General features: G+C 33.6%; 1 protein-coding gene across 6 annotated transcripts in view; it reads right to left on the minus strand.

Moving 5' to 3' along the window:
* Positions 1-23,901, minus strand: part of ATF7IP (activating transcription factor 7 interacting protein) — a 127,745-nt gene that overhangs the window by 67,753 nt on the left and 36,091 nt on the right. Inside the window, exon 1 of one of the 6 annotated variants that reach the window (XM_072653885.1) lies at positions 12,467-12,543. The exons of 2 other annotated variants lie outside the window; for them this stretch is intronic. In XM_072653885.1, coding sequence (XP_072509986.1) covers positions 12,467-12,480 — 14 coding nt within the window. In that variant the 5' untranslated portion in view covers positions 12,481-12,543. Of the gene's footprint in view, positions 1-5,743; positions 6,159-12,457; positions 12,544-23,901 lie in introns of those variants that run through there. 3 more of the 6 variants (XM_072653887.1, XM_072653883.1, XM_072653884.1) reach the window with 3 other exon arrangements.

The raw sequence follows: 23,901 nt of genomic DNA on the forward strand, positions 1-23,901 counted from the left end.
CGTTTTATCTTAGCAATGGTAGACAAATGATTAAAGAAGTAGTTTTTTCATTAGGTTATGTTTCCAAATAATCTTTTAGATCTTTATTTCAATTAAATAGAATAAACATTAACCCTAAGATTTATGAAACTTATGAAGTGAATAAAATATCACAGAAAAGCCCCTATATACATACACCAAAATATTTATAGCTTCACTTTTTGTGATAGCAAAGAATTGGAAACAAAACAGATGCCCAATGATTGGGAAATGAATAAATGGTGGCACATGAATAAAATGGAATATTACTCTGCTGTAAGAAATGATATATGTCATAAATACAGTAAAGCATTAGAAGGTCTGTATGAACTGGTGAAGAGTGGTCAGCACAGTTAAGAAAACAATATACACAATAATTACAACATAAATGAACAACCACATACACCAACACCCCTCAAAAAAGATGGAACAAAATTAGAAAGATCAAGCATGGCTTGAATGAACAGATATGAGAGGACATCTTCATCACACTCTTTCAGGAGGTAAGAAGTCCACAGGTATCACATATTGCACATGTTTTTGGACTTTGTCAATATATTTGATCAGTTTTACTGTTTTCTTTCATCTTTAAAAAAAAATACTATTCATTATATGGCATGGCTCTCTGGGAATAGAAGTGAAAGGAACACTGGGGTAGCTACAGTGATATAAGAAACAGAAGACATCAATAAAAATTTATTTAAAATACTGTAGGAAAAGTAATAGAAAAGCTATAGAAATATCCTTGTGATTCTCATGATAATTTCATATACATAAAAGACACAAAATGGTAAAATTCTGGTGAGAATTTCTGGTCTTGCAATCCTGTGAAATACAGCAGAAAATTATTATTACCCCTTTCTCAGATGAAGAAATTGAGGTTCTAAGCAGATAAGTGGAAGCCAGGTGTCAAAATGCAGAGTCGACCTGAAGTCAGAAAGAACTGAGTTTAACTCTGGTAGCAGGGCACTTACTAGCTGTGTGACCCTAGGCAAGTCACTAGACCTCTGTCTGCCTTAGTTTCCTCAACTGTAAAATAGGATCTACCTCCCAGGGTTGTTGTAAAGATCAAATGAGATAATATTTGTAAAGCACTTTAGCACAGTGCCTGGCCCACAGCAGGCATTTAATAAATGCTTGTTCACTTCCCCCTTCCTTTGCCAATTATCACACAGCTAATAAGTATTTGAAGTGGTATTCAGACTATTTAATTAAAATTAAATTCAAAGAAGAGCAACGATTAATAGATAGATGTCAACCAAGAAAAAGTTTTCTCATGTAATGCTACAGGGCCAACATTCTCATTGGCACTATTTTTTTTTCAACACTGTGATGATACATTTAGAAGCTAACGTGACCTGAGAGTATTGTGAAGAGTTCCCTCATTTTCTACAGGTATGGAAACTCGAGCAGAGAAAACTCATCAAGCCAGTAGCAGAACAAGCTTCTGAATACAAATACTCTTTATTCCACATTCTTGAGTAGATTTTTTAGGAAATTTGTGGAAGACTGGGAAGAACTAATATATTAGAAGGCAAAACCAGGACCTAAAAACAGGCTAAATATTTCTAGATTAAATGTAGTAGAAATAGAAAAAAATTGAATAAATATTTTTAAAACTCCGCTGGTACAAATATGTATGGGCTTGAGAAGCAGTTGCTAAAAAGTGATTCACTTGAGAAACAAAAACCTCAGGAGAGGGGGAACTAAGTGAGCTGCAAACTCAACATTAAGTCAGTACAGTCAGTTCTGTTGTAGCTCAACATAGGCATTCTTAAAAATCACAGCACTAACTAATATGACAAAAAGGGAAAATTATAAATTTTGGAGGGGATGTAGGAAAATTGGGACAGTAAAGCACCACTGGTGGAATTGCAAACTGATATAATCATTCTGGAGAGCAATTTGGAACTAGGTCCAAAGGGCTTTCAAACTGTGCATATCCTATGATCCAGCAATATCACTACTAAGTCGATGTCCCAAAAAGATCAAAAAGGGGAAGAAAAGACCTATTTGTACAAAAATATTTACAGCAGTTCTTTTTGTAGTGACAAAGAACTGGAAATTGACAGGATGAGTATCATTTGGGGAATGGCTGAATAAGTTGTGGAATATGACTGCAATGGAGTATTACTGTGCTATAAGAAATGATGATCAGGCTGATTTCAGAAAATCCTGGAAGGACTTATATGAACTGATGCAAAGTGAAGTGAGCAGAACCAGAACACTGTACACAATAACAAACAATATTATACAATGAGCAACTACGAATAACTTAGCTATCCTTAGCAATACAATGATCCAAGACAATTTTTTCAAAGGACTCCGGAAGAAAAATGCCATCCATATCCCGACAAAGAAATGACAGAGTCTGAATGCAAATCAAAGCATACCATTTTGCATTTTCTATATTTTTTTCATGTTTTTCTCCCCTTTGTATCTGTCTTCTTTCACAGCATGACTAACATGGTAAAATGTTTCGCATGATTGAACACATATAACCTATAGCAAATTGCTTACTATTTTGAGGCAAAAGGGACAGGGGAGGGAGAGGGAAAATTCAGAACCCCCCCAAAAAATTTTTTAAAGAATGTTAAAAAATTATCCTTACGTATAGCTGGGGGAAAATAAAATATTATTCTAAAAAAAATTTTATCTAAGAGATGATGATAAACATGTTCAACAGCCTGGGCACTTGTCTGCTTTAATGGAAAACTATAGGCTATAATGAAGACTAGACTCAGGAAATGTACTGTTCAAAGATTATGATTAATTTCTAATGTATTAATGTTTCATGATGAATAATTAAAGACTGTATCAAAACCTTATGAACTCAATTTCAAAGCATGTAAAACAAATGCCTGAAACAAAAGGGGGACATTACATATTAAGACTTTTTGAAAACATAAAAAGTTGTTACGTCAATAAATTTAACTTTTTTTTTTTTTAAAGCACTACCCTATACAAAACTGTACAAGAAAAACCACAGGGCACATGAGAACAACACTTCTCAGTCATGGATATTTCTTTTATTTTCATAGGTTGCCCCTGATGATCAGCAATGTGAATTTCTTTATTTCTGTTGCTGGGGAGATGTCAGACGCTCCATTTTGTTTACAATTTATTTATTTTAAATGCATTATTTCAAACTTCTCCCCAGTACTCACAGATTTCCTTTTGCATGAACTGACTGATGTTTTTAAGCAAGGATGTTTAGACAAGTTTTAATGAGTATATATAGAAAAGTTCACAAACATGAAAGAAGAGAAAAATACAGCCTCGTAAGATAATTTATGTGAGGTAGCAGGCAGATGTCTGACACATGTGCATGTGTGTTTTGTGTACTCCCATATTTCTCAGTTAAGTACAGTTTTATGTATTAATCTGGTGTTTCTCATGGGGAAAAAAATGGAACATAAGCAAAATGTGAAATTCAAATTATTTCCTGATATATCAATCACATTAGAAGAAATTTATGTTTTCAAAATAAGAATTGTAGCAAAATAACATTCAGTGTGCCATGGCAGCCAAAAAATATTTAATTTCTGGCTGCATGAAATTATGTAATTTTAGGATCTATAACAAGGGCCTTATATGTTATAAACATTATTCCCAACCAAACCACATCTGGAATATTACATACAATTCTGAACCCTATATTTTAAGAACAATGACAACCAGGAATGTGAGGGTCTTGAAACAAGAAACTTGCCACAGCAATTGTAACAGGATAACCATGGTTATCATTCAAGAATCCTATGCTATAGATTAAAGGAACTTTCCAGAGAGAAGCCCCCCCCCCACTCCACCCCCCCCACACACCTCAAGCAGAGAAGCTTTGCTAGCTTGAAGGAATGACTAGAAGAATCTCACATATGCTACTAGGAGAAAACCTATCAAATACTTGGCAGCAAAAAAAATATATAATTAGCACTGGCTGATCACTCTGAGAGGGTAATGAAGCAATTATATGCTAAGGTGACATGAAAAATAAGGAGAGATGATAGCTTCACTAGATGTACATACATTATGTGCAGAAACTCTTGAGAACAGCCAGATAGACAGCTATTACTCAATTCTGGTAATTCATCCAAGGACAAATGAGAACACTTGAAGGAATTCCTACTCCTATAGCTAGGCATTACACTTGGGTATGATTGAACACTTTAAGAGTGCAGGTGGCATTTTTTCATCATTACTGCTGATCAAAGATAGGGGCTTCAGAGGGGGATAAAATGTTGTGAGTGATCAGTTAAGAAGGTGGCATCTGAGAAGGCCATGTGGATTTTTCAACAGTTAAAATCGGCCTGAAAACCTGCACTCTCACCTAAAGGCCTTTAAGCAGAAAACTGAGTAGAAAAGAAACTGCTTACATGCCATATGCCAGCTACCAAGCCATATATCACAATAAGCAGCAGATACAAAAGAAAATGAGGGGGTTGGATTCAAAGGCCTTGAAGGCCTCTTTCAGATCTAAAATCTATGATCCTAAAATAGTGTCTATCAATTAATTATAGGCACTTAATGCCTTCCTGCTCATTGGTAAATATCAAAGGAGAAGGGGGATTAATGAAATTTCAAGGCCTCAGATGTCTGTAAACAATTGTACAAATTCTGGGTGATAAACAAGAGATCATGAAAGAGAGACCACAAATGTAGCCAGCAGGTCATGTAGATCAATATGACATATTCCTGTGAGGAAACCCAAGAAGGAGTGAGGTGAAAAAGTACAGTACAAAACTGGGATTAATGGAAAAAAGACATACAGGAATATTACTGGGATTAGTGGAAAAAAGACATATAGGAATATTACAGTCAACTACTTGGTCTCCCTGCCTAACACTCCATTCATATCTGACCAAATTATACCTCCCTGCCCTCTTCTCACCCATCCCCCATTTCAAATAAACTCCAAAGACTATTATTTCTAGGATGAAATATAAAATCCTTTATTTGGCATTTAAAGACCTTTACAAACTGACCCCTTCCTACTTTTCTACATACTTTAATCCTCTCTACACAATCGAAAATTCTCACATAGACCTCCACCTCCTGACTCAATGTTTTTGCACTGGCTATATCCCCTCATTACTAGCATGCCCTGCCCTTTACCCTCCTTCAAGACTTAGCTCACCATCCCATCTTCTTGCAGGTGGGCTGTTCAGGTCCCCTCAGCTACTAATAATGCCTTCCTTTTTTGTTTCAGATTCTCTACATATACTGTTATTCCCTTCTATGTACATATTCATATGCTGTTTCCCTCATAATACATCCTCTTTGAGAGTAGGGTTTTTTTACTTTTATTTTTGCCTTTCTTTGTAGCCCAGCACTCAGCACAGTGCCTGGCACATTGTAATGCTTGTTGCCTGACTGTTGGTCCTCTATATTCAGAAAGGTCTCCTTTTCTATTAGAATCTGTAATTTCCTCCAAGAATCAGAATAAGGCCTTTCCTACCCCCTGAGTTACTAATATGTTTTACATGTATTTGTATGTTTATATATGTGTATTTGCCTATCCTATTTTAGTATCAGAAACTATTTAACTTTTGTTCAATCCCCAGCAGCTAGCATATTGCCTGACACATAATAGGTACTTAGCAAATAAATGAAAAAGCATTTATGAAATGTTTAATGTGTGCCAAACACAAGCCCTAGGGATACAAAAACAAAAGTGAGACATTCCCTGTTCTAAAGCTTATTATAAGGAGAGAAAATATTCCCTTACTGGTAGCCAGAAAGAGGTATTCTCATCGATGATGTATGTAACAGTAGGGCAGATCACTGACAAAACCTTTACAAAGCTAACGGTAAAGCTGATTTGATTACTTAAAGAGGTGGAAGGTTAAGAGATATTCATAGTAACAAATCTGAAAACAGCCAGGGTAAAGATGAGGATGAATAAATGGGGTCCAGGGAGTTCAGAGTTGAATGTCATAGCTTTTTCCAGAAATGGTCTCTGAAGGACTGGTTTGGAGGGTGGGTCAGCAGCAGGATGAAAATGGCCAGTGTAAAGATGAGGCTGCATAGGCTCAAGGAGTTCATAACAGAGTGCTTTAGCACCTCCTAGGCATGGTTGAAGGTCCAGTTTGAAGCAGAAGCAGGGCAGAAAATGGCCAGAGAGAAGGTGAAGATACATGGACCTAGGGAGATCAGAGAGTGAAATGATTGACATATGATTTCTTGCTTGATTATGTACCAAGAAAGAAGAAATATATGGTGGGTTTGGGGAAACAGACTATAAACCTAGCATTCTAAGCAGAACACAGTAGCAAATCTGGAACTTGTTCATACCTCTCCAACAGCTTTTTATTTTTACTTTTAGCATTCTTGACTTCACTAGGGTTTAACTGTTTAAAGCAGCTGGGGGGCGGGGGGGGGGTGATAACTGATCATTAGAACACTGATAATCTAGACCTGATTTGGATCACTAAGGAATAACTCACTGAAAAGCAAACACAATGGAAACCTAGAGAGGAGGCAGTAACAAGTCTCTCTTGAAGGGTTTGTGAAACAGGAGTTTAGTCTTGCTCTGGTTGGTGCTATACAGCAAATGAGTAAAAGGTGCAGAGCAAGAATTTTTGGCTTTACACTTAAAGTTCCTAGCAAAGCTATCCAAAAGTTCAACAGCTTGTCAAATCGTATGCTGAAGACATCACTGGAATTCTTCAAGCAAAGGCAATGTGAATGAAGTTATACCAAATGCTTCCAGTAGGACTTGTACTAGATTCATCTCAGAGTCCTTCCTTCTTTCTGTTCTAAATCTTGTGATTTACTGCCAACATCCCAAGTGAGAAGAGATCATTTTAATGTATAGACAGCTTTTAAAATGACCATCAATTCCAACTATGAACTTGCCAGTGTCAGTCCACTAGTGACTACTACATACACACAATTACATAGTATAATAATTTACTTTTTTCAGTTTCCAGTAGTCCTATCAAGTATAGAAACAATTCGAAAAATTAATGTAACAAAATAAGATTAAATGTAACAAAAATCCTTATTGTAAGGATTTAGGATAGTGTGTATAGTGTTGTTTTTTTTAAACAGGAACTACCAACTACAATCAAAGTCTTAAATTTTAAAAACTGCCTTAAACGATTCAGTATTTTTGCACTAAAAATCCTCTGAACTCCTGAATGAGAACTTTTAATCTAGAAATAACAGGTAAACTTCAAGTAAAAGTTTGTAAAATAAGTTGTCATTTCAATGGAAAACATCAAGGAAATATATATTTGGAAAATGAGGTTGGTCAAGTAGTGCAGTAAAGGAGATAACAGACATACAATTTGTATTGCACTAATTATGAAACACTAAAATATCTGAGGAACGCATAATACAACTAGATAGAGATCTATCAGAGAACATAGACAAGAATCATACAGGTTGACTGGGAATGAATTTTCTGTAATCTGTACCCATAGAGGAAATCATAAATTCACTCTCAAGTGTGAAAATACTATTCTGTTTTAGGACTTATGCCCCAAGATCATAGGATTATGTTCATACAAATCATGAAAGCATCTATAAAACGTCTATTACTTGTCTCAATCATAACCTACAGTGTTTATCACAGTTTTACATACATTAGGCCACCTAATGTTTGTTGAATGAAAACCTATCTATAACTCAACCTACCAAATTTCACTGAAAAACTGAGAAAAAAAAGGTTAAAACTCATTTTCCACCTTTCTTTATGGGGTAGGGGAGGAACGATGGCATTATATATACTGTAAGACTTGGTATTCAGTTTGCTAAACTGTTTTTTTTTTTCTTTTTTTATTCTTTATCACAAGGGATGATAAAAGAAAGTGGAAGACTATGTTCAGAAAAAAGATGACATACAAACAAAATATATAAAGTAAAATTTAGAAAGAAAATACAAGTGTAATTATATGTAGCTAGATATGAAGAGAAAAAGAAAATGGTTGGGCTCATGGCAACAAACTGTCAATAACTTGGGATATGAAATTATGAAAAGAATAAAATCGTAGAACACAGAAATCTCATTGTTATCTGAAGTGGACAAAGTAAAGAGGAATGATGACACAGGGACAAAAGCACTATAGATTCACAGTAAATGTGGGGAAGGCATAAAATGGATAGTAAATATCCAAAATAATCTAGGATTGAATACTTTATTTTGAACTTAAGAGAATAACAGCCAGGGACTTTCTAATTGCTTACAAAATATAAAAAACAAAAAAGGAGTGTTCGTGGGTTAATCTTAAAATAAAGATGTTATGTTTTATATGTATATAAAATATAGTTTTCTATAACATATAATATAAAAATATATTTTATGTAACAATGTAAAAGGTTTTGTATTTTAAAAAAAATACTAAACACTTAAATTCATTCCCTATTATAAACAAGTTACCGATCCACCATGTTTTGTTACTTCACCAGAAGTAGAAGGCAGAATCATAAAGGTGATAAGTCTAAGTAGACAGCCTAACTTTTACAAAATTCTGCATAAAATTTTCCAAAAATAGGATTTATAAATACCATTCTAGTTAAGGCATTCAAATTAACAGATGTAATACATTATACCCAGTTGTCAAATTAGAATATACCAGGCACTTTATAATAAAATTCAATTGAATTAATGTAGTGACTCTGTTCAAGTATTCTCTGACAACAAAGGCTCTTTTAAGTAGACCATTTTTTAAAAGAAGCACAATATTCTTATATATTACAAAACAGTACTGGCAGAAATCCCAAGCTGTCAGTTGGTTTGCTTCTCTTTTTAACAATGTAAGTTTCCCAGAACAGCTTCGAAAATAACATTTTGAATTTGTACAAATTCCTTCACTTGCAAAGAGAAGAAAACTGTAGGAAGTGCAAATGCAATTCTATTTTTCTGTTCTGCTTCTCTATATAGAAATGCTCATTTTATTTGGTGCTAAGTACAGAATTTTTAAAAATTTCATTTAATAAATTTTTTAAAAGTAGGTTGTGGATGGGGACCAAAACATTACAACATAAATGGAGAAAAACACAAGCTTAACAGATTACGTTAAAATGTGAATGGATTAAAGAATCCATTAAAATGAAAGACAATGACAAAATAAGAAAACAAAACCTAACAAAATGTAGTATACCAGAATACATCTAAAAAACAAAGAGAAGTGTAGAATGAAAATAAGAGGCAAGAACAAAATATATGTCAGATGAATCCATAAAAGCAGGTATTGCTAATTGTGCTAAAACAAGCAAAAATAAATATTCACAGCATCAGGAGAGATAAAACTTTTCTTCTTTCTTCTCATACACTGAATGTGGTAGGATTCTGAGATTATACTTAGTACTTTCCATTACAAGGGAAGGGAGGAGAGGGACAATTTTCCCTTGCCTCCAGACTATTATGGCAACTACTTGCATGTGTTAATAAAAGTATGTCTTTGTCTAAGTGGGTGGGAGGGGTAGAAAGGGAAAAAAAATGGAGACCTTAAACCTAAATGAATCATGGACAATGACCATAACAAATTTTTTTAGAAATTTCAATTGAAATGTATAGCATCTAAATTCATAAAGTAGGTTACCTTTATTACAAAAAGACATAGGAATAACAATTATAGGAGTCTTAAATGTTCTTTTCTCTGACCTAGAAAAATCTAACAGAAAGGGAAAATATAGAACTGAACACACTTGGAGAATTTAGAGTTGGAAAAGCAAGGGAATTCTCTGGATGTTAGCATTTAAGATTGCAAAGATCTTTGGATGTTATATGATAGCTTTATAGAAATAAACTATGTGCCAGGGCACAGAGAATTAGTAAATGTATAAAAGGCAGAAACAACTACATTATTTACTGATGTTAATGAAATTAAAATAAAAGGATACAGACCTACATGGGGACTTAAGAATGATTTGCTAAATGAATGAGTCAAAGAACATATCATAGAAAAAAAAATTGTAAAAAAGAATAACAATGAGACAAATTGTAAAAGATTTCTGAACTGCAGAAAAAACCGTACTTAGAAAAAAATGTATTTCTGAGAACATGCATAAACAGAACAAGAGCATTACTTAACTTTTTAGAAAATCAAACAGCACCAAAATCAGCACACAAAAAAGATTTTAAAAATTAAAGATAAACTTGGAAACAAAAATGCTGTAAGTGATCATAAAATTTAAAAGCTAGTTCTCTGTGAAGACTAACAAAATTAATAAGCTTTTAGCTAACCTGATGAAAAAGGAAAATCAAATTACTAATAAAAATGAACATGGTGAAATCACAAGGAAATAAAACAGTCATAATACATATTATGCACAATTATATTTAGTCAGCAATGCTGAAAATTTTAAAGAAATGAAGGATTAATTGTAAAACTATCTAAATTAACAGAACACCAAATAATTTTTTAAAAATTAAACTAAGAACCACTAAAAAATGAATTCTATTAAGGAGTCTCGACAGTTTTCGAGCTTCCTAACTTCCCTCTTTTGGGTACCACCATCCTTACAGTTATTAGGTTTCTCACTTCCCCATACCTGTGCCTCCTCACCCAATCATACTTAGCTCTTGGCTCCTTCCCCATCACTGACAACCAATCCGTCATCAAGTCTCACAAATTCTATTTTTGTATCACCTCTCAAATGTCTCTTCCTTCTCTCTGTTCATTTGTTTACCAATGTAGTTCAAGCTTTCCTCATTTCATTACTGGCTCCCTAACGGAAGCCCCTACTTCCAATTTCTTAACTCTCCATTCAAGCCTCAGTCTCTTCTTTATATATGAAATGTTCACTCCCTACCTCTAGGAAAAATCTAAGCTCCTTCAGCAACCTGTTTTATTTTGTTTCTTACTACAGTTAAGGGTTTAATAAATGCTTGCTGAATTGAACTGAACACATTACAGCATTTAAGAAAAAATCTCTGGCAATTCAATACACATCAATATTTATACTACCTTCTGCTTCAAATACCAGGGAATTAAGAAAAAATATTTAAAGGAGAGCAATCTACTTGTGCCACAATCTAAAATCAGAAGTTACTAACTGCTTCATGTGATTCTCTATGCAATTTATTGTTGCTTGGATGAGAAAAAGCAGGAGAAAGGAGAAGTCTAAGTCTAGGATGTCCATAAAGGCTAAAGTAAATCTTAAGAGATACATACCTCTGTAACAAAAGTCAGCTGTAAAGACACAGATTAGAAACAAAGAAGCAAAACAAAGAAAACCTCCAGCAAACCTCCAACAACTGCTTTCTCCCTTTTTCTAGCGCCTAGATTATGAATTCTTTGGGAAGTCAAGTATTGTACAAAAATTCGATTTTTATAAAACTCCACAGGGAAAGGGAGTGTCAGAGTGTCTAGCAGAAACTATGAGACCTCTTCAAGTACAAGCCACAGACATTCACACTAACAGCTTCAATGAAGCTACAAAGCTTCCTGCGTGGTCTCTCACATTATAATGAAGGATCTACCCACATAAGCTGGGGCCCTAGGGTCATGTCATCATACATTTAGGGATATTAAATTGACCTCCATAAGACCAAAGGGTCCTATGGCCCTGGGAGAGAACAGAAGCTTCTGGAAATGGATAACTCAGATAACTAGAAAGTGGAAATTAGCTTGGTATGGTGAAAAGCATAAGGGTTTTTAAAATCAAGATATCTAGGTTTCAGTCCAAATTTCTACAGCCCTTTAGCATGTCATTCTTTCTGACCCTCGGTTTCCTGACCTGTAAAATGGGGACAAAACTACTTGCACTATATACAAATGGTTACTCTAAGAAAACTGTTTTGTAAAAATGTTTAGAGCACTGAAGAAAGGATATTGTGGAGGTAGCCACAAAATTCTTCACTCTCCTGGACCCTGTTTAGTCCATAATCTACAAAAATTACTAACTAGGCTGCAAATGGCTCAAAGGGGACCTGTCTCAGAAGGGCACTGATAATCAATGCAAGTAAATATCTTGCTCTTGCAACTCAAAATATAAAAGTTAATTTGTAATTTTAAAAATTTGTTAACTAGATTGTTAATGACCAAAAATCCTTTTAAGTAATACATTCAATAATAAAGCAAACAGGAAAAGAAAAGACATTTTGGAAAAGATTCTCACTCCAGAGTTATTACAAAAATAGTACATACCCTGATAGCTGTGCACAATTAATCTAAAAGTAAATATTCTTCCCATAGGTGTATATCTTCACACCATTTAAAATACATAATTAACTTATGTATATCTACAATAATGCCACCAAAACAAAGATGTCACAGAAAGGATCCTCTAGGAATTTTTTTACTTGGTAATTGTAATATGAAATAGGAAGTTACTTTCTTAATATCCAGAAACACTACAAAGTCACAGAACATTCAATAAAAAGCAAACATGGTCAAGAATTGTTATTAAATAAGTAGCTCCATCACAAAACTACTATTTGATTTATTAATAAATGATTGTATTTTACTGTAGAGAATTAAAGAATAATTACCATCCATACCCACAAGGGAGCATACTGCAGCCATTAACAGATCTTTTACAGCACAGAAGGCAACGAAAAACAAAATCGAACTAACAAGGAAGTAGTATCTGGCAAACCAGTTCAGACCGGTTTAGCCATATTTGTGCAAGCCAATCAGCTATCTTGTTCTGGAAATCTGTTTTGCATCAATAAAAGGAATTCTTAGAGAGGCTACATATCAAAAAAGGGTGGCACCCCTCTCTGAGCTAGGCAGTGTAGGCTAAATACCAACAAACAAAATGTTAAAATGCTTTTAAAAGTGACTTATTATCATAATCATTCTACATAAGAAAATTCACCTTTTGGTTACCAATATTAGCATCATACAGCTTTTACATATCAATTTTTTTTCAGGATATAAAATGCTTACATTTTAGAACAAAAGACTGTTCCCAATGCCAGATATAAATATCAGAGAAGTTTAATCAACTTATGTCTTTAATTATTTTTGTCCTTATGGCAGACAAAAAATGTATAAATATCATTTGATAGAGCCATTTAAAAGGTTTTTAAACAATTTTCTGTTATATATTGAGGCCGAAAATTACTAGAAGCTTTCTGGAAATAATTAATCTCTAATAAAATATCTTTCAGCATTAGCAAGGGTTTTTCAATCTATTAAAGGATTAAAATAACCAAGAATGGACTGATAAAACTAAAATTTCTCCTTAAATAAAATTAAAAAGGCTGCTTCCTGTACCAAACTGTACATTTTCTTCTGTTTCATTTTTTAAAAAATCACTACAACGAAACAACAAAGAGAATTATTAGCCTACAATCTGCCATCTCAAAAAGCTCAAGAATTTTAAGAAGCTATTCAAGAGTAGCTCAGAAGTCAGCCAATGAACAATCAGCTTTCTGAATTCTGCCTGGCAACAGGAGACAGACAAAAGAGAAGGTCACAAAGAAGGAGAGTTAACAAAACAAAGAACCCAAACCAATGCAGTGTGGTTCTTTGCATAATATTAAGTAATCTAGAATACAGTATTTATCAAAGTCCAAGTCTACTATTTGTACATAGTGCAATAAATAACAACACAAAATAATATGAATTGTTTAATAAGCCCTTTGTGGTTAATAAAAGCTATTATTAGTTTAATGACTGACCATCAATTTTTTCTAGATGTGGAATGAATTGCTATCTAGAGAACCAAAGGCAGTCCCAGAACAAGGTCACATTACTCTAGAAAATATTTGCTGTGTGACAATGAGAATGCCTAAAATTTAAGCTCAACATTAAGGCATTTATAAATAAAAAGGGCAAACAAAAATTAGTATTAAATTCAATATAAAACGGTTTGTTTTGTCCATCTACCAGTAACATTGCTATACTATCCTAGTTCCGAAAGTTAACTTCCATTTTTATCCTGATTTTTAAAAAGATTCGTATGTTCCTCTATGGTGTTTTACTGTATGCTAAACTAGTTTAACAGATCTAGTATAAAATTCTCAATTTCTAGTGAGGATGAATCTTGATTCTGCTTTTAAAATAATCTATGTTTTAAACTCATATAAATTCAACTACTTTAAATGTGGTCTACTTACTCCCTTGAAACAAGTTACAGAAAGATTTGAATCACCACTTCCAAGCATAAAGGAAAATGGTTTTATATCTCCATGTAAATTTTGAGGAAATTTAACTTTTGTTAAATCAATTTTCCATTCAATATTTAAATTATAAAACATATACAAGGGATTTTTATCACTGGAATATTTTTTTTAAAGCTTATACTCAATATATAGATTAACCCATTTTAAAACCATTTTTTCCCCCTCTAAACATAGATGAACCTTGTAATTTTTCAAACATACCCCAGAGGGAGCCTGCTACAGCAATATCTTTTAGTTTACATACTCAACAGGAAAAATCATTCCAAGCTTCCCTAGTTCAGTACTGGTAGAGAACTGAAATTCACCCATTATCTGATTGGCTCTAAGAAGTAGCTGCCTGAAAACCAATGAAACACTGTTTCCACAAAGCCTGCCCAGCAACAAAGGAAGCATATGAGGGCAAGTACTAAACGAAGAATTCAGATGTGTGAAAACAAGTTGAGAACTGTGCCTCGAGAAAAATGGTATCTCAGTATCACCAGATTTTCAAAAAAGGTTAACAAATAGTATAAGAAATCGATTACTCTTTATTATGTGGTTAAATGTTCCACAATACAAATGTGGTCTCATTTTGCCATTTGATTCAGTAATACCTGTAATTTAATATGAGACCAGACTAAAGCAGACTAAAATCTTAAAGAGACATGAAAAGCACCTAGAAAAAAAGTTGAAGAACTTAATGTTTTACTAATCCTCCTTTTAATACAGAAGTTTCTATCCTCAATTATTTTTATGATTATAAAATGTGGAAGGTGAATAATTCCCCTGAATATTATAATAACAACTTTAAATTCATTTTTTAAATGACTAGGCTTGAAAGTATTCTTTCAAATTGTTTAATAAGTGAACTGCAAACTTTTCAGTTTACTATTATTTGATTTTGTAACTTCCTCCATTATCCTTAATAGTGCTCCATGACACATGTTTCTAACTATAATTTGCACTAAAACAAGTATTTTGGGAATCCTTGAAATAAGAAACAGCAATATCTCATAAAAACACAGCTAAAAAGAACTGTCATACAAAGTGGGTGACTGCTTTCTTTGCATGAAACAAAACTGACAAAACTATTGTCACTATTGAGGCTTTTGCACACTCAAAATTTGGTATTTCAGGTTTTTTTTTTTAGTCTAATCTTCAAATACATGGTCTTTGCTGGTGGTTCACTATTTTGTTAGTATATTTAGTGAAATATCATGCCCATTTCTGGGAAGACACCCAAGAATTGCCACCATTACTCTCAAGCAAGGGATAACATACATGACTGCTTCTGCTCAATTCCTTAATGTTCCTCCTTGATTTAACATAAAAACATGTTGCTGTATATGTCAAATGCTTAGTTGTAGTATTTTTAGGCAAGATACAAAGTACTGGTCCAGCAGGATGCCACATAACATCTTACCTGCTAATCTTTGTTCTAATACATTTATTAAACTCCTTTATCCATTCATAATGGTCACAAATAAAAGCCAAAGTATGAATCCTCAGAACCTATAAACCTGACCCTGCCATTTCTGACTTGGGAGTCAAGTCGATTTGGCTTTAGATTTCACCTCTGACATTATAAACCTGGGAAATCACTAAGATTCTCAGTGCCCTTAAGAATTTCAGATCTCTCTTGATAGGAATTGTCCTCATTACAAGTTCCCTAAACCAAAAAGCATATATTTCCTACTGAGACAGGGACCCAGTGGTTGAATTTAACACCCCGTGGTCCAAGGAAAAGAATTTCCATGTCTTTACCAACAGCTCAATTGGTGAATAGACCAATAAATGGGTTGTTGGAACTAAAACTTTGAGTTGGGGCATTTGAGTGAAGAGAATAAAATAACTCTACTTGGACTGAAGTGGTGTCCATTCTAATAGGGAAGACAACAGGAATATATATCAATATTTACAGAATTAATGTGGTGAGTTTAAATACAAGGTAGCTAAATATACTGTAGTTTGAGGCACTAACAGTTAGGAAGATCAGGAAAGACTTCAAAGGATTAAAAGCTATTTTAAAAAACAAAAAAAATTCTGCTGGGTTTCATGTGTGGTTGTTCTCCTGCATAAACAATGTTAATAGCTTTGATCCTCCCAGCCAAATCTCTACTAACTTGTAAAACTATCTATAAGCTATTTTGAAGTTTGTTTAAGATTTGTTTGGAAGGGGCAAGGGGAACATTTTAGATTGATATGTACTGCTGCATGAAAAAAATTATTATTTAATATGTGACTTTTAAAGTATAAACATTATAACTATGATGTCTGTTAAGTTATAATAAGAAAGTACACCTCAAAATAGGCTAATGTCATTAAGAAGACTTCTGAGATTATTTGTCAAACAGTGACAATGAGGCTTGGCCTGAAATTTCAGTATAGCATAAAGAAAGTCCCTTTACAAAGCACGACAACACCTTCTCTAGTTTATAATCTTAGACAGCTACCTAGAACACTGAATGGTTAAATGACTTGCCCAGGGTCACAAAGCCAGCACAAATCAGAGGCAGTACTTAAATCCAGGTCTAACTGGCATGGAAGCCAGTATCTATCCATTATGCCACACTTCCTCTTTTTTAACACTACATTCCCAATCACCCAGGCTCACAACCTAAGTGTCATCCTTGAGTCCTAGACACAAAAGATTTACCTTTTCCCCTCTATATCCAATCAGTTGCCAAGTCCTATTGACTTTACTTTCATAACAACTCTCCAATACACTGTTTTCTCCTCTGCTACCATCTTGGTGCTGGCCTTCATTGCCTCATCTTGCGCCTACTGAAGTAGACTCCTCTGCTTGTGGATCTATCTGCCTTCCTTGAGGCAGGTTAGTTCCCTCCTTTACTCAGCTGTCAAAATGATCTTCCCAAAATGCAGATCTTACCACATCATATACTCTATTCAGTAAACTCCAATGGGTCTCTATCAACGCAAGGAACAAATATAAAATCCCCTGGCATTCAAAGCCTTTTACAATCTGGTCTCCCCCTCCTACCTTTCTAATCTTTTAACACCTTAATCCACTTAAGCCCAATACGCTGTGAAAAGTGACACTGGCCTCCTTGCTACTCGCACAAAACACTCCATATCTCCAGACTCTGGTTGTCCCCTATGACTAGCTTTCTCTCCCTCTTCATTTATCTGGGTTTCCCTTGCTTTCTTCAGCTAAAATCTCACTTTCTACAGGAAGCCTGAATGCCAGTTCCTTACCTCTGCTAATTATTTCCAATATATCCTGTTTATATCTTATTTGTACCTGTTTTGCATGTTGTCTCTTCCACTGGACTGAGTTCTTTGAAGTCAAGGATTATCTTTTGCCTTTCTTTGTATCCCCTATGTTTAGCATGGTCCCTGACAAATAGCAGGTGCTTAATAAGTATTTACTGACTGATTGAAATCTGGCTCCAATTAGTCTTTCAATAAATTAAAGGATAAATAAATGGGTGAATGGATGGCCAGAGAGAAAGCATTTGTAAAGTACTGACGATATGACAATCACAGTGCTAAGTGCTGGCTATACAAACACAAAAAGCAAAGGTAGTTGCAAGGACTGTCTTTTGCATTTCTTTAGAACTCCAGGTACTTAGCACAGTGCCTAACACATTAATAAATGTGTCCTTAATAAATGTTTATTGACTAACAACTAAAATATTTCTTAAATCAAAGATACCCTTTCCTGAATCAAAAGGGGGAATGTGTAAACTTCTCAAAAGATACATATGCTAGCAATATTTTGTAGCCACATATTTATTGCTTCTATATTCCTTAGAAGCCTAAGTAATAGTGTGCATTATTTACCAAAACCATAAGAACACATTATAACTACTACTCATATACACATGAACTGCTAAGGCAAAAGTGAACATAAAACCTTTCTTAAATGTACTAATCAGGTCAACAAGTCTGGATTGTTGGGCTTTTTTTATTGTTAAAAATGAATTAAAATATAATATTTTACAAGGAATCTATATCTGTTATATCCAAAAAGGGAAACTCCTATGGTCGGTCATCGTATAGTCATTAGATATTGTGGATTTTAACTTAATCAACTGATCAAATGGTTAGTAGCTGAGCAAACAGGAGAGAAATTAAAGTCTGCCTTACAAAAGCCTTAAAAATTCTTCTTATGGAGCCTTGGTCCAGGATGAAAATATATGCAATACTAGCAACAAAAGGCATTCTTGCCTTGGATAAAATAAAGTAAAACAAAATAAAAATAAAATGGAGCCTACCTGTTTTTATCCCTAAAACAAAACTGAGGTATAGGGTACATTATTCAAATGATGTACCAAGGTATAGTCAGGCTGTTCAAAAATTTTACTTTCAACAGAAATAAGGGAAAACTGCATTCAAATTCAGAACATTCTTCACTTTGCTGAAGAATCACATTAAAGTCTCCACTGCTCTCATTTTACTCATTTTATAATTCATATTTTGAATATAAGCAAAGTTGTCTATTTTTTTCCTCTCTAGTGTTTCATAAACCAGAGGCATGTCTAGATAAAATTGATTTGGTGCCTAAACAAATTAAAATGCCTATTTTCTGTATTTTCTGAATTAATCTCATAATAGGAAAACTGCAATCTTAGCGTAACACTGGACTCTGATAGCAAATCAAAAAATGGGCATAATAACCACACATACAAATTTTCATTAAATATCTGAAATTTTAAAGGTAAGTTAAAAACAAAAGTATTATTTTATAACTTGATTCTTTTAGTCATTTTTAATTTGCTCCAAATCATTTTATCAATAAATACTGAGATGTGCTACTATGTTTCTAAGATTTAAATCAACTTCTGCAATCAAATTTTTCATGCATTTGCTACCAAATATAACTGTTCATACATGTAATTCTCTGGATTTTAATTTTTAAACTAGAGGTGAATAAGGGAAGGAATAAGGATAAAGGATAGTCATTACAAAAACAAAAAAATGACACCGGGTAAAGCAAAGCCATATTTAAAAATACAAACATTTTTAAACAGCATTTTCTAAGAAAACTGCTTTTACTATACCTATTAACACTGGGAAAATGCCAAAATAATCATACTAACAAACTGCTTCCTGTCACATATGTAAAACAAATGTCTTTTTGGTATCAATATTTTTCCCAGAGATGCTATGAGTCATAGACCACAGTTTTTTAAAGCAACCCCAGTGGTAATGGAGAGACACATGATGGGCAGAATAAGTGCTATCAGACACACACACACACAGACACACAGACACACATAATCTACAAAATGTATGAACAGAAAAGGAGAGGGATCAATAACATAAGAAGAGTAAAGGATAAAAAATATGACTGCATTCAGTAGTTCCATTATGTCTACAAAATGCTGAAACGCCTTGAGGAAGGAAGGTTTCAAGGACAGAAAGATCTATAGATGACGTATGGGAAGGCAAAGACATGGATCACACAGGCACAGATTGACTTTCAAAGATTCATTTAAGTGATGAAATAATTAAGCAATGAGTTTATAATTTACTCTAAATGTACTAAAAACATAAAACTTATTTTAAGTTTAATTTTTAATTAAACATAACTAGTTATTTTTTTCTATTGTACCTATAGAGTATATGAAGAGGACCCAGATTTAAATCTTAGCTCTTCTCCTTATTACATGAGGGAATCTGGCCAAGTATCTACCCTTTAGTTTCCTCAAGAGCTGGACCAAATGATCTAAAGGGGAGGTAGGGTAGGATAAATAAAAGATAAATAAATGGGTGAATGGATGACCAGAGAGAAAACATTTATAAAGCACTAGATACACGACAGTAACTGTGCTAAGTGCTGGCTACACAAACACAAAAAGCAAGGACAGTGGGACAGTAGGAGAGTGGATAGAGTGCTGGGCCTGGAGGGAGGAAGACAAGCTCAAATCCAGCCTCAAACATTTCCTAGCTGTGTGACCCTGAGTAAGTGACTAACCTCTATTTCTTCAACTGTAAAAATGGAAATAGTAACTCCTACCTGATAGGGTTATAAGGATATGTGTGTGATAGTATTTGTAAAGCACTTCTATCTTAGCACAGTGTCTGACACATAGTAAATACTTATGCTTAATAAATTCTCTTCCCCCTTTTTTTTTGAGGAAAATTCTTTGATTCCATAAGTTATATATGGTATACTATATTTGCTAACACTGGGGAAAGTTTCAAATAAGAAATCTTCCATCAAAAGTTTACCTTCTAGCTATCCAAATTAACATATCCCCTGAGTATAGCTAAGGAGGCATTATGTTTTAAAATTATCCATAAATTACTGTTAAAATTTCATGTTTCATCAGTACAGCTATAAATATTAGTCCAAAATTTCAAATGTTTACCACTCGAATTAATTTTTTATTATGTTATTTTGAGCTCAATTATTTTATGTTCATATATTGTAGACCACTTAATTCTGAAACTTTACAACAAACAGATCTAATTTTCAACTTGAAATACATAATTTTTCTCTTTCAAAGGAAAAAAATTTGAATAAACCTATGGCTCTCTCTCCACACTTCCCGACTGGAAGCTGATTTTTCTGAAACCAAATGTATAACTTTACATTTCTCCCAATTTCATTTTATTATTGATTAGGCCCAGTGTCATAAACTCTGTTAGCTATTGCTCTCAGTTTTGCATAATTTGTTCCTTCATTGCCTAAAAAGCCATCAGTCTTCCTCCAAGTCATGCCTTCAAATATTAACCAGTACAAGGGCAAGCACAGATTACTAGGGTAACCTACCAGAACTTTCACCAAGTTGATATCGACCTAAAAATCAACATTCAAGGAAATTCTGAGTCTATTGTCATATCATTTAGCCCATATCTCTCCAACTTCATGAAAGAAATTCTCTAAATGTCTTCCTTAAATTTAGATATTTAGACAAATTTATCTATCCACAAATCATGTCTAATGTCTAACTTGTCAAAAAAGGAAATAAGATTTTTATCCAATGTATGTGACACTATTTTCCTCACTCAAAAACATGTTTTTATATTCTATGCATATTGATTTTGTTCATTCAATGGAACTTTTTAGTTTTAAATAATCAAAAATGTCTACTGTGGGGTTTACTGGGGGATCATCTCTAGACTGTTAGTTGAAGCACTATCCCACAAACCAGATGTTTCACTCTAGTCTCTCATGAACTGACCTTTATATTAAGGTTTCTATCCCATCAAATGAGCTTGGTGGGTAGACAGTGCAAAATATTGATCCTAAGGCTATTTTTCTACCAAACTGTCTCCCACTCCCTGTTTTTCTTGTCAAAACTTTCCTCTGAAGTTTTGTGTTCTTGGGATTATGGAAGACTGAAGCATTATGCTCATTTTCTTCTAGATATTGTTTATCTATTGTGTTTCATCGATTTGCTTTTCTTTTTTATCTACTTTTAGCCAATGCCAAATAATTTCAAAGATAAATGCTGTAACACAGTTTGTGATTTAATAAAGCAATGATATTATTTCTCATCTTTTTTCATTACTTCTGTTGAAATCGTTAACCTTAATTGTTTTGAATAACTGTATGTTGTTTAGCTCAATGGTAGAATCTTTATGGTTTGAATATTATGATATTAAATATATAAATTAATTTAGGTATCATCATTCTCATATTGCTACAGAATAAAATGAACAAGGACTATTTTGCAAGGTGTTTACATATTCCTTTATTTTTGAAAAAGACTGTTTGTAAGTTGTATTGCTATAAGTCTTGAATTCGTCTTGGTAAATTAGTAGACAAAATACTCGTTTTTGCAATTAATAGAACTTTTCTAACTCCTTTTTCTAGATTCCATTAATATGTTAAAAAATGCTGATTTTATCCTATGACTTTAAGTTATCAGTTGTCTAAACCTTTTTTGTTTATTTTGTGGTATTCCTTAAGTAAATGTTTATATTGTTTTCAATAATTTCATTTTCTCCTTTACTCATTTTTATTTCCTAAACTTATTTTCCTTGTCTTATTTCTATAATTAACATTTCTAACATTCAAATACCAAATAATATTAGTAGTGATGAGCATCTTTACCCAGGAATGTCCTGGTAAATGTTTAAAAACCAATTCTTCAAGGAGAAAATGTGTGCAGTACATACTTTTAAGGTTAATCAGTATTAAAATTTTTCCCATCATTTTCTTAAGTCTAGGAATCAGCAAAACAATAAATCAAGCCCTGATTTGTAGCATTTGCCCATTTCTCAGGTGTCAATGTTCACAATGAAATTTTGTCTGGTGTACAAATGCTGACACTGAAATTTTAACAGTTGGTTTGGTAGAGTTGGCTCAAGAAAACCTAATTTAAGTCCTGATCTTAATGAGAAATCCTATAGTGCCTCTGCATTACAAATATTTAGGACCAAAAGCTATGCCTCAATAAATATAGAGAAAAGATAGAAGCAAACAGGTTTAAAAAATACGCAAACTATCAAAAACCATATTAAAATAGTCTAAATAATAAGAGAAACATGAATAAGAACTTTGAGATTTTAGGACATAATCAACAAATTGGCAAACAAGATAGTGATGGGGATCAGACTTGGTTTCATTGATCTGAAGAACTCCTGGATGAGGAAACTGAAAATGAGACACACTCATGCAGAGTTTGGCCTAATTATATTCACAAGAAAAATCAAAAGGATGAAATGTCTATTGTCCAGATTATGATACACCAACAAACAGACAAGTCACAATGTGTGTGTCTATGTGTCTGTGTCTGTGTGTATGTGTGTATATACACACATATCTGAGACAGACACTACAAATGGATAATGCTCTGGGCCTTGGGTTGAACAGGAATAGTTGTTTCTTTCCCATAGCTGTGAAGGGCATATCTACTTCTTAATCAAAAAAAGAACAGAAATAATTACAATAATGATTACATGAAACTGAAAAGTTTCTTCTGCACAAACAAAATTAATGCACCTAGGACAGGAAAAGAAGCAGTCAAATGGGGAAAAAAATCTTTGTATCAAATTTCCCTAAGTGTTTGGTATCCAAGATATATAAACAACACAGATACACACATATACAAATTATATGTATATATATGTATATCCGTGTGTACGTACAGCAATTCCCCAGTAGATGAGTATCACCAAGAAAATATTCACAGCACTAATGGTAGCTATGAATATGTGAACATAGTTCGCAATTACAGAGTTATATAACATACTCTCCATATTGAAGGCAGAAGAAAAACATTTATTCAGACACCAGAAAACCAAAAATATCAACCAGAAAGTCAAATCCATCATAGTAGCCAAGAACTCAATACACATCAGCAATGCAGAGGACAAAGCTATTCCCAAGCCCTCCCACCTCTTTATGCCCTAACTGCTCTCACTCACTTCCTCTCAGTTCCCTCCCCCCTTCCAGTTTCACCCATTCAGCAAGCTCGTCCCACCACAAGTGACTTAGACTTCCATATGATTTAAGGTCACATGGACCTATTAATGAATGAGAAAGATCTTCCCATTTAAATTACCACTACAAGGATATGAACAAAAGTTCTCAAAAGATTAATTGTAAACTATTAGCAACCACATGAAAGAATTCTAATCCCTAATGAAAGAAATGCAAATCAAAACAACTCTAAGGTTTTACCTCATATCTTGAAAATTGACAAAGATGACAAAATGTGGTAAAAGTCATTGTTGGAGGGCGTTGTAGAAAGACAGGCAGGCTACTGTATTGCTGGTAGACCCGTAAATGAGTACAAATATTCTGGAAAGCAATATGGAATCATGCAAATAAAATGACTAAGATGTCCATACCTTTGGACATAGAGATTCCACTTCTAGGCTTACAAGTAGAATGTCATTCATAA

Source organism: Notamacropus eugenii, chromosome 3, assembly GCF_028372415.1.
Source record: "Notamacropus eugenii isolate mMacEug1 chromosome 3, mMacEug1.pri_v2, whole genome shotgun sequence".
NCBI lineage: Eukaryota > Metazoa > Chordata > Mammalia > Diprotodontia > Macropodidae > Notamacropus > Notamacropus eugenii.